The sequence below is a fragment of the Oncorhynchus mykiss genome, chromosome 5, assembly GCF_057628025.1.
Source record: "Oncorhynchus mykiss isolate SJ-2025 chromosome 5, ASM5762802v1, whole genome shotgun sequence".
NCBI lineage: Eukaryota > Metazoa > Chordata > Actinopteri > Salmoniformes > Salmonidae > Oncorhynchus > Oncorhynchus mykiss.
The window spans coordinates 58,207,501-58,219,293 of record NC_143026.1 but is presented as its reverse complement, the minus strand read 5'-3'; the positions used below and the strand labels follow the sequence as shown (position 1 = coordinate 58,219,293).

At 42.2% G+C, this 11,793-nt stretch overlaps 1 protein-coding gene across 3 annotated transcripts in view; it reads left to right on the top strand.

Annotated features, from left to right (window-relative positions):
- The first annotated feature begins 1,107 nt into the window (after positions 1-1,107).
- kiaa1614 (KIAA1614 ortholog) overlaps positions 1,108-11,793 on the top strand; it is a 28,735-nt gene continuing 18,049 nt past the window's right edge. For 2 of the 3 annotated variants that reach the window (XM_021603428.3, XM_021603430.3), the window contains exons 1-2: positions 1,220-1,542; positions 11,083-11,793. The exon at positions 11,083-11,793 is cut by the window's right edge and continues 342 nt beyond it. In XM_021603428.3, the coding sequence (XP_021459103.3) occupies positions 11,115-11,793 (679 nt within the window). In that variant the 5' untranslated portion in view covers positions 1,220-1,542; positions 11,083-11,114. Of the gene's footprint in view, positions 1,543-11,082 lie in introns of all 3 variants that reach the window. The other variant, XM_021603429.3, reaches the window with a different exon arrangement.

Sequence of the window (11,793 nt, the reverse complement as noted above, 5' to 3'; positions counted from 1 at the left end):
TATGTTACAAATGGGAGTTACAGCACAATAGAGGTCTTGTTCAAAAGGAGGAAGGGGTGGATTGAGCAAATCACATTTCAGCTCTGAAAATAGGGTAACTTATTTGGGGGGAAGGAGAGACATTTTTCGTACGGCTGTGAGTTTGATTACATTCCTCAGTTTCCGAGCTTGACTTTCTCAGGTCTGGGTACTTGGATCTAGCATGGCTGACGCGACCCACTTGACCGCTCAGCGAGGGCAGAGCTGTGACTCACTGATCTGGACAGGAGGTTGTTTGTTAATGCAATATTTGATTAGAAATTGAGCAGACTCATTGATTGGTTCTCTCAAATGTTTTTTTCCCTCTGGGGGGGGTTAACACTTCTTCTTGTTTTGATTTGAAAATCCAACAGCTGTAATGGATGTGTGTGGATGTGCCTGTGAGTGTTTGAGCAGTGGAGGCTGCTGAGGGGAGGACAGCTCATAATAATGGCTGAAATGGAGTGTAATGGCTGGAATGGAGTGAATGGAATGGTATCAACCAACGCATCGTAAAGACAACATAAAAACAGTATTTCCAGACTCTGAAGTCAGCAGGACTTCCAGTTAGACTAACTTGGATCTAGCAGTGTATGAAGTTAAATATCTTCCCCAATGTTTCCGATTATTATGGCCCTGTTTCAAAACAGGCCTGGGAGACCTTGGGGATTCAAAAATTCCCCCCGAAAGAAAAATAAACATGAGAACGCAATTATTATCTAGTGAACCTTTTTGCACGTTAAAAGATATCTTTAAATGTCAAAGTATTCCTTTATTATTTTTTTTATCTGACAATCAGTAACATATGAGGTGGAGGGCAGAGAGTGACGAATCAACCGAGTCCAAATCGAGAATCAACAAAGAAAATTCCTGAGCCAGCTGGAATATGAGCCTGGAGACTCGTGCATTTCCTCTGCTCTCTGCATTTAAGATTCCTTTGCTACCTTTCTTTTTCTTTTTCTCTCTCTCTCTCTCAAATTCAAGGGTAAAGTTACTAGACTCCACCCACAGCGGGCAGAGTTTCAGCCCCTCCACCAATAGAGCTACCCTTGTGTTGCGTTTAAGAATTTCTGTGTCCAATCCTCTACCAGCTGCTCAAGACTGTCTCCTGAAGCAACCCTGAGGTTTCCACACATGTGGATCACCTTTTACAGTCAGTTGCTGCCCACTGCCTGCTGTAGATGTTTTATCAGAGGAAGGAGGGGAGAGGAACTGGATACTTGGCAGCAGGGACTGTTGAGGGGAGGAGAAGGTTGGTGAAACTCCCAGATTTGTGTACTTAAAGGGAGAGTGAGTGCTCAGTAGAGACGAGACCCACACTTGAACTGCCCCGACACAGCTGGAGAAAGACAGAGAGGGAGGGAGGGAGGGAAGGGGAAGGTTGTTTCAAAATAGAAGGCGTCGCTGAAATAACAGTGAGAAAATTTTGGGCTGAGCTTTCACAGATTTTAGGATGGCATTTGGGAGAGGAGGCCAGAGCAGGCAGAGCTACCTCAGTCTCTGAACACCAATGGAGGGAGAGAGGTAAGAACTTTTTCCTCTTCACACTCTCAGGGACTATTCTCTATCTTACCGAAACAAAGGAAGAAACCAACTATAATTATTTCAATGACAATTGGAACCTAAGCATTCAATGTAATTTATTGATCATGGCATCTGGGGTGTCATCTATTGTCCGAATTCAAATACAGGCAGGAGAGGCCAAAATCTATTACATCCTTTGTGGCCACCATATTTGCATGTGAATTAGAAACCTAGTAGCATTTCAGTAGAGGTGAGGTTGGCAGAGGAAATTCAGATAAATTACCGTATTCTAAAACAGCTCCTTATAGAACAAACCCAGTCTCGCAGAAGCAATTGGTTTCCTTCTCCCCTTAGTCTCACATGTTGACCTTGTTGCATTGCGGTTCAGTGACTGCAGGCATTTCAACACAAGCTCAGTGGTTGTGAAGTGCAAAGTTGGTGTGGAAGTGTAGCCTTATAACCTCTAACATGCTCTCTGCGTCCCTTAGTCACTCCCTGGAATTTGGAGACAGCAGCTGCATTCCTGACTGAATCTGTGATGATTAAAACCCTACGGCGTAGTATCCATTTCATGAAGTGTCTCTGAGTGCTGATCTAGAATCAAGTTCCCCCCCCGTCCGTCCGTCCGTCCGTCCGTCCATCCGTCCGTCCGTCCATGTAATATTATTAATTATGATCAAAAGGTGAAAACTGATTCTAGATCAGCACTCGTACTCTGAGGCAATATGTGAATATGGGCTCTGGTCTTTCTTGAGAGGCAGTAGAGAGTTGAAGGGGTTTAAGACCGGTCTGACAAGACACCTTTAATAAGTTACTATTTTTAAAGACTTTCAACACAATCCCAATCAAAGCTGTGTGTGACTTTTTATGTCAGGTTCCAGTTAATTAAGTGCATGAGGGCATTTCCATGTAATAAGCCCCATGAGCATTTACATGTGAAGTTTGTGGGGCACAACAAATTTGGTGTCAAATATAGTCTATCATTTTTTTTTTTTTCACTCTTCGGGGTCGGTGTCCTGTCAACGAGACGGTTGAGCTAACGTAGGCTAATGCGATTAGCATGAGGTTGTATGTAACAAGAATGTTTCCCAGGACATGGACATATCTGATATTGTCAGAAAGCTTAAATTCTTGTTATTCTAACTGCACTGTCAAATGTACAGTAGTGATTACAGTGAAAGAATACCATGCCATTGTTTGAGGAGAGTTCACCATTTTGAACATGAGTTATTAATAAAGTTATTAATAAACAAATTAGGCACATTTCGGCAGTCTTGATACAACATTTGAACATAAATGCAATGGTTCATTGGATCAGTCTAAAACTTTGCACATACACTCCTGCCATCTGGTGGATACAATCTAAATTGCACCTGGGCTGGAATAATACATTATGGCCTTTCTCTTGCATTTCAAAGATGATGGTACAAAAAAATACAAACTAACGGTTGTTTTTTCTTTGTATTATCTCTTACCAGATCTAATGTGTTATATTCTCCTACATTCCTTTCACATTTCCACAAACTTCAAAGGGTTTCCATTCAAATGGTACCAAGAATATGCATGTCCTTGCTTTCAGGGCCTGAGCTACAGGCAGATAGATTGGGGTATGTCATTTTAGGCGAAATTTGAAAAAAAGGGGTGGATCCTTAAGAGGTTTTAAGGCTTACTGTATATATATTTCCCAACCATTTTCCATCCAAAAAAATAGGAATAAGCAGAGGCCTTGATTTCTGGTCAAACAGATGGAAAGGGGTTCTTAATCATCAAGCATAAAACGTCTTAAAAGGTATTATAAATACATAAAAACACAATAATGTTGAAGCAAAGACCCCTGACAACTAATATCAACACTTATATTTAGTTTTGCAGAAATTATTGGCCTTCTGTATAGTTTTAAAGGGGCAATCAGCTGTTGCTACGTCTTTCTTTGTACCCATTGATTCTTGAAGAATATAACTTATAAATGCCTCATGAGCTTAGTTCAACATTCGTACCCCAGCAGAACCCCAAATATAAGCTTGTTTTACTCCAATACATGTAAACAAACACTATACCCTCTAAACATGGTTAAAACTATCATTTTGATATCATGGGTGGTCCGTCCTTGCATTAATGGCTCTGTCTTTGAATTTGAGAGTGGTTGCATTTCTCCAGTCCCATCCCTCAGCTTTGTTCAGAAACAGAGGCTGGTACAATGCTTTGTTATTGTTTCTACTGCTGATTGCCGCTTTAAGAAATATTACTGCAGATATATACAGAAATAAAAAAAATCCTGTCTAGCACCTTTAAGATATATATACGTGTATCACCTTTTACAGTCAATTGCAGCAGTAAATAATATCCAGTGTCTTGTTATTCTGTTACCAAAAAACGACATATCTTTAAAGGCACTACACCTAGAATTTCTCCCCTACGTGGAAGCTAGATGAATTGCAACAGCACTAGGCTGCATTCAAAACAAATTTCCTGTTCCCCTGCATCCTTTTTCCTCGTAACATGACGAAGACTCGCGCTTGAGCCTTTTACTTTCGGTTGAGGTCGACCAGCTTCAAACCGCTTGAAAAAAACAATATTTTTTGTTGTTGAAAATATATTTCACATCGATGTAGATGGTACAAAGATAACCCTCACTTTTCAGTGTTTGTTTTCTCACATAAACTGAAATTGAGCCAACAGTGTAGAATTTCAGCAGCCATGAAAGGACAGAGCAACTTCTACATTGGCTGCTTGACCCAATTTCCAGTAGATAACACAGCCACAAAGTCAAAACAGCTTTCCCATTTTGAACACAGATGCCACTCTGGCGGGAGAAATCAAGAGGTGAATATCACAGCCAAACACAACACTGGCAAGTAAGTAATATTGTGAAACTATCATTCCAATATTACTGGATATATATTATGGACATTTTGTGAAACTACAATACAAAAATTCAATGTGTAGCACCTTGAACATGTTTTTGAATTTCTCTCCATCATGAGGAGGGAGGATAATCAAAGTTCACAGAAGTAACAAGTAAAGGTAGACCAACCAAGTTGTTATGTTGTTATTAATAACAATTTGGTTTCTGATTTATTAAGTGATTCAAATGCGTCATTCTGTTAAATCGGTAACAGAAGGACCAAAAAAAAATCTGTAACAGAATGACTGCAACTCAATTTGCTACAATAGGAATTTATAGTATTCACAAACCACAGTTGGGTCTCCCGCTACTGTCCTCCCTCCCTTCCACTGGCATAATGTTACGCTCAACTCATAACTGTTTTCTTTCTCTTTCTGTCGTCTGGTGGTTAAAGCAAGAGTGTTTAAACAGTCTGGACAACCCCTCCCTCTCTCTCCCTGTCTCTCTTCTCTCGCTCTCCAGTTAATATCACCTCTCCCGGCTCTTACTGACACCTACCCATGAGTCCCCTCTCTTTCCATTTCCTGTAACCAGCCCTCTCACCCACTGAGCACCAACCGACACCGGATATCCATGGATGTTGAAATTTGGTCAGTCCAAATCTGAACCAATCATAGACGTCTGTTTCACAAGTTTGGACAGCACCGTACAGTAGAGCATGGTACATTAGAGTTAAGTACAGTGGAGCAAACTAGAGTAGAGTATAGTATAATTTACTGTATTGTACTGTACTCTACTCTATTGTACTGTACTAAACGATACTCTACTGTGCTGTACTGTACAGAGTTGTATGGTTTGTATAACTTTGCAATCAATGGTTTTTGTTTGGCATACTTTTGTGAAAAATCAGAGTCAGCATCGATCTGTTACCGTGGAATTGCCTATAACAAATATTTTCCTGGTGGTGTTGTACTGTGCTATGTGGTATCCTACATTATAGCCTTGTGGCATTGTGTAGGGTCCTTCTGTCAAACTTCCCTAATTCTTCCCTTTCCCTTGATGACTCTCTCACTCTCTCTCTCTCTCTCTCTACACTATATTAAATTAAATGAAATGGGTAAATAATAGTGAGTGTGGTTAAGAATGGGGATGTTTGTGAGTACTTGACAGTTGAGGCTTGTGGGTGGTGTTAACTTGGCAGGGAGCCTTCCTTACTAAGCACACACTAATTTAAATCAAATTACTTTCTCTGCAAAGCCCCTCACGAGGAAACCTTTTACATCTGTGTAAACCTCCTTCACCTGGTTTCTCAGTCATAGGGGAAACACAGTGAACTCCAAAAGTTGTTTTGGCTCTGTTCTCCAGTGGTTTGGATTTGAAATGATAGAAAAGTATTGGGACAAATTCACTTATGTGTATGAAAGAAGTATTAAAGCTTGTGACTGCAAACTTGTTGGATGCATTTTGCTGTTTGCTTTGGTTGTTTCAGATTATGTTGTGCCCAGTAGTAATTAATGGTAAGTAATCTATTGTGTCGTTTTGGAGTCACTTTTATTGTAAATAAGAAAATAATATGTTTCTAAATGCTTCTAAAATTAATGTAGATGCTACCAGGATTACGGATAGTCCAGAATAAATTGGGAATAATGATGAGTGAGAAAGTTACAGATGCACAAACAGACAGGATATGCACGTTTGTAGTCAAAAGCTTGATGTAATCACTGTGTGCTAGGAATATAAACTTTTGACTACTTCAATACACATACTGTATAAGTGAATTTGTCCTAGTACTTATGGTCCCCTAAAATGGGCAGACTATGTACAAAAAGTGCTGTAATTTCTAAATTGTTGGATGAAAATACCCTCAAATTAAAACTGACAGTCTGCACATTAACCTCGTAGAAATTCAATCAAATCAATCAAATGTATTTATAAAGCCCTTTTTTTTTACATCAGCCGATGTCACAAACTGCTGTACAGAAACCCAGCCTGAAACCCCAAACAACAAGCAATGCAGGTGTAGAAGCACGGTGGCCTGGAAAAACTCCCTAGAAAGGCCAAAACCTAGGAAGAAACCTAGAGAGGAACCAGGCTATGAGGGGTAGCCAGTCTTCTTCTGGCTGTGCCGGGTGGAGATTATAACAGTACATGGCCAAGATGTTCAAATGTTTATAGATGACCAGCAGGGTCAAATAATAATAATCACAGTGGTTGTAGAGGGTGCAACAGGTCAGCACCTCAGGAGTAAATGTCAGTTGGCCTTTCATAGCTGATCATTCAGAGTATCTCTACCACTCCTGCTGTCTCTAGAGAGTTGAAAACAGCAGGTCTGGGACAGGTAGCACGTCCGGTGAACAGGTCAGGGTTCCATAGCCACAGGCAGAACAGTTGAAACTGGAACAGCAGCACAGTCAGGTGGACTGGGGACAGCAAGGAGTCATCAGGCCAGGTACAGTGCCTTGCGAAAGTATTCGGCCCCCTTGAACTTTGCGACCTTTTGCCACATTTCAGGCTTCAAACATAAAGATATAAAACTGTATTTTTTTGTGAAGAATCAACAACAAGTGGGACACAATCATGAAGTGGAACGACATTTATTGGATATTTCAAACTTTTTTAACAAATCAAAAACTGAAAAATTGGGCGTGCAAAATGATTCAGCCCCCTTAAGTTAATACTTTGTAGCGCCACCTTTTGCTGTGATTACAGCTGTAAGTCGCTTGGGGTATATCTCTATCAGTTTTGCACATCGAGAGACTGAATTTTTTTCCCATTCCTCCTTGCAAAACAGCTCGAGCTCAGTGAGGTTGGATGGAGAGCATTTGTGAACAGCAGTTTTCAGTTCTTTCCACAGATTCTCAATTGGATTCAGGTCTGGACTTTGACTTGGCCATTCTAACACCTGGATATGTTTATTTTTGAACCATTCCATTGTAGATTTTGCTTTATGTTTTGGATCATTGTCTTGTTGGAAGACAAATCTCCGTCCCAGTCTCAGGTCTTTTGCAGACTCCATCAGGTTTTCTTCCAGAATGGTCCTGTATTTGGCTCCATCCATCTTCCCATCAATTTTAACCATCTTCCCTGTCCCTGCTGAAGAAAAGCAGGCCCAAACCATGATGCTGCCACCACCATGTTTGACAGTGGGTATGGTGTGTTCAGGGTGATGAGCTGTGTTGCTTTTACGCCAAACATAACGTTTTGCATTGTTGCCAAAAAGTTCAATTTTGGTTTCATCTGACCAGAGCACCTTCTTCCACATGTTTGGTGTGTCTCCCAGGTGGCTTGTGGCAAACTTTAAACAACACTTTTTATGGATATCTTTAAGAAATGGCTTTCTTCTTGCCACTCTTCCATAAAGGCCAGATTTGTGCAATATACGACTGATTGTTGTCCTATGGACAGTCTCCCACCTCAGCTGTAGATCTCTGCAGTTCATCCAGAGTGATCATGGGCCTCTTGGCTGCATCTCTGATCAGTCTTCTCCTTGTATGAGCTGAAAGTTTAGAGGGACGGCCAGGTCTTGGTAGATTTGCAGTGGTCTGATACTCCTTCCATTTCAATATTATCGCTTGCACAGTGCTCCTTGGGATGTTTAAAGCTTGGGAAATCTTTTTGTATCCAAATCCGGCTTTAAACTTCTTCACAACAGTATCTCGGACTTACCCGGTGTGTTCCTTGTTCTTCATGATGCTCTCTGCGCTTTTAACGGACCTCTGAGACTATCACAGTGCAGGTGCATTTATACGGAGACTTGATTACACACAGGTGGATTGTATTTATCATCATTAGTCATTTAGGTCAACATTGGATCATTCAGAGATCCTCACTGAACTTCTGGAGAGAGTTTGCTGCACTGAAAGTAAAGGGGCTGAATAATTTTGCACGCCCAATTTTTCAGTTTTTGATTTGTTAAAAAAGTTTGAAATATCCAATAAATGTCGTTCCACTTCATGATTGTGTCCCACTTGTTGTTGATTCTTCACAAAAAAATACAGTTTTATATCTTTATGTTTGAAGCCTGAAATGTGGCAAAAGGTCGCAAAGTTCAAGGGGGCCGAATACTTTCGCAAGGCACTGTAGTCCTGAGGCATGGTCCTAGGGCTCAGGTCCACCGAGAGAAAGAAAGAGAGAAAAAGGGAGAGAGAGTTAGAGATAGTATACGTAAATTCACACAGGACACCGGATAAGACAGGAGAAATACTCCAGATATAACAGACTGACCCTAGCCCCCCGACACTAATTATTGCAGCATAAATACTGGAGGCTGAGACAGGAGGAGTAATTGTATCATTTCACAACCAAAGTGCTGGAGTACAGAGCAAAAACAACAAAAAAAGTCACTGTGCCAGTACTTTTGGAGCTCACTGTATATCTTGTCAGGTAACAGAACTGTGTTTTTCTCTAATGTGAGCGCACTGACTCGTGAGCTGTCACTGTTTGCAGGCAACATGCATCTTGAGAAGCACGGTACTGTTAGGGTTTGTTTGGTGAACCTGGATTGAATTTCATGATGTTACCTTGCTAACAGTAATAAACACTCCTGTGGACTGAATGCCTAAAAAATGTACACTGAGTGCACAAAACATTATGAACCCCTGCTCTTTCCATGACATAGACCACGTGTCCAACTCATTCCATGAAGCGCTGAGTGTCTGCGGGTTTTCGTTCCTACCTTGTTCTTGATTGATTAATTAAAGACACTAATTAGTAAGGAACTCCCCTGACCTCCTTGTCTGAGGCTGAATTGAAAGGAAAAAACTAAAACCAGCAGACACTAGACTTGTTACGTCGTAAGATGAATGAGACCAAAGCGCAGTGTGGAAAGTGTTCATGATTTTTAATACTGAACTCTGACAAAACAACAAAATACAAAACCGAACGTAAAGTTCTGCAGGGCTAGACAGCAACTATGCAAAAACAATATCCCACAATCAAAGGTGGGAAAAAGGGCTGCCTAAGTATGATCCCCAATCAGAGACAACGATAGACAGAATGGGAACCAACAAAGAAATTGAAAAACTAGAATGCCCACCCAAATCACACTCCGACCTAACCAAATAGAGAAATGAAAAGACTCTCTAAGGTCAGCGCGTGACAAGACCCATCCACGGAATGTGTTTGACACCCCTGACGTAGACCAGGTGAATCCACGTGAACGCTAGGATCCTTTATTGATGTCACTTGTTAAATCAGTGAGGATGAAGGGGAGGAAACGGGTTAAAGAAGGATTATTAAGCCCTGAGACAATTAATACATGGATTGTGTATATGTGCGATTCAGAGGGTAAAATGGGCAAGACAATAGATTTAAGTGCCTTTGAACGGGGTATTGGTAGTAGGTGCCAGGCACACCGGTTTGTGCCAAGAACTGCAACGCTGCTGTGTTTGTCACACTCAACAGCTTCCCCTGTGTATCAAGAATGATCCACTACTCAATAACTCAATATTAGGAAGGTGTTCTTAATGTTTTGTACACTCAGTGTATGGTTACAGAGAAAGGTAGCTGAATATGGGTATGGTGAGTAGCAAGTCATTTATGGGCCCGGAAAATTTGACATGCCTCTCAGTCCCTTTTCTCATTGGGTAAACTAACCCGAGTTGTTATGAAAAGCTAACACAGCAACGGACACTGTATTTATCAGAACCCATGAGGATGATGTCAGAACACAAGGATGAAATGTTCTGTACAAGTGGCCCCAGCCATTGAGGCCCTCATACTGTTGAGAAATCCTGCCTAGTGTTTTATCAAATATTACTGCAGAAAATTATTTTAAAAAATGTAGTGGTTGCAACACCGTTGACCTCTACCCAGTAATAATAGGATTGAGATGTTTGTTGATGTGTATCTAATTCTGTTTGGCTTTGAGTTAGAGTTAGAGGTCTCTTGTGGATTTGAGGCTGCATAGTAAGTGAGGAAAAACAAGCTGTGAATGCCAATAGAGAACACTCCTCGAGTTGAGAGAACATTTGTCAATCTCTTTTGGAAAGGGGTACTGTAAAACATTTTTTTCCCGCAGTTCTCTGTAGCTTTGAGTGCCACATAATTTATCTCAATACGACACATTACCCTTTTTGATTTCTCTTTTCCCAGTAACCTTTCCACAGTTTCTGGGATGGCGGTCACAATTCACACTGTTCATGTTGTCTAGGTGGTAGTTATCCTTCGCTCTCGGTCTGTTTTGTGACATCCTTTATTGGTTGCTGGGGGACCTCTTTAAAGATGCTAGCTAGCCTTTGTGCCGCCATTGTTTTTACCCCTTTGCGACAAAAGTAGGGTCCTCAACGTGAATATCAGAGAGGGTTGCCAAAGTAATTAGCTGCCAGGCAATGTTGTACGTCTGCCCACCATGTCACTTAACAGAAAGGCCCGTCTTTCTTAAACCTTGTACAAATACAGGAAAAAGTCCTTTGTGGCAATCTCCTTTTTATTGAGGGACAAGTAAGTTTCCTCTCAGGGTGTATGCCTTTTTGGATTCTAACTTGATTTAACATTTATTTGTCATATGAAAGTACAGATATTATTTTGAAAGGCATTTAGAAAAACTGCCATTTCATGCATCCTTATTATTGTTATTGTTCATGAACTATTTATTTGCTCGCTAAAGCAACCGCTATACTCTTAGTCCCTCTTTTAAGTCAGCAAAAAAAATAACACCAAAATCCCTTGTATCTCTTCTCTTGTCCCCTTCACAGCTCTGACGCTCCCCTGACGGTGTGATGTGGCCATGGAGAAAGTAGCCATGGCAGACTCCTTTCTCCCCATGCCCTGTGTGCCACAGAAAGCCAAGCCCCAGACCCTGCAACCTGGCATGGAAGACCAACCCTCCTCCAGCCCCAGCCCGGAGCCTGCCACCTCAACCCCTACCCCCACCTCGCCCTCCCCTTGCCCCCTTAGCCAGCTCCTGTTCCAGCAGCAGCCCGGGCCCCCGGGCTCAGCTGTGTCGGCCCTGCAGTCCAAGGTCAAGGCCCTGTCTGAACGCAACAAGGCTGCAGGGAGGGAGGCTTTCAAGGCAGGCATGGATAAGAAGGCCTTTCCTGTGTCCTCTTCTCTATTCGGTCCTGTCCTGGTGAGCTGGGGCTCAAGTAGTAGCGACGAAGATGCAGAGTCCCAGGATTCCACTCTCCACCCAGTGGTGCCAGACAGCCTGATGGAGGGGGTGGGGACGGGTGGGTTGGACTTCAGCCTGCTTGCGCTCCCACATGAACAGGGTGAGGGCTCCAGCCTGGAGAACCTGTCTGATGTTAACGCCAACTCTAGTCCCCTGGCGGATAATGTTAGCGCTTCTAATGCGGCTAAACCCTGCGTCTCTCCCAAGGGGTTCTGGAAGGCCACCAGGCCCGAAACGCTACTGCTGAACGGAGACGCGCCTCCGGCCCCAGACAGGCCTTTGGTCGGGGCCCCTG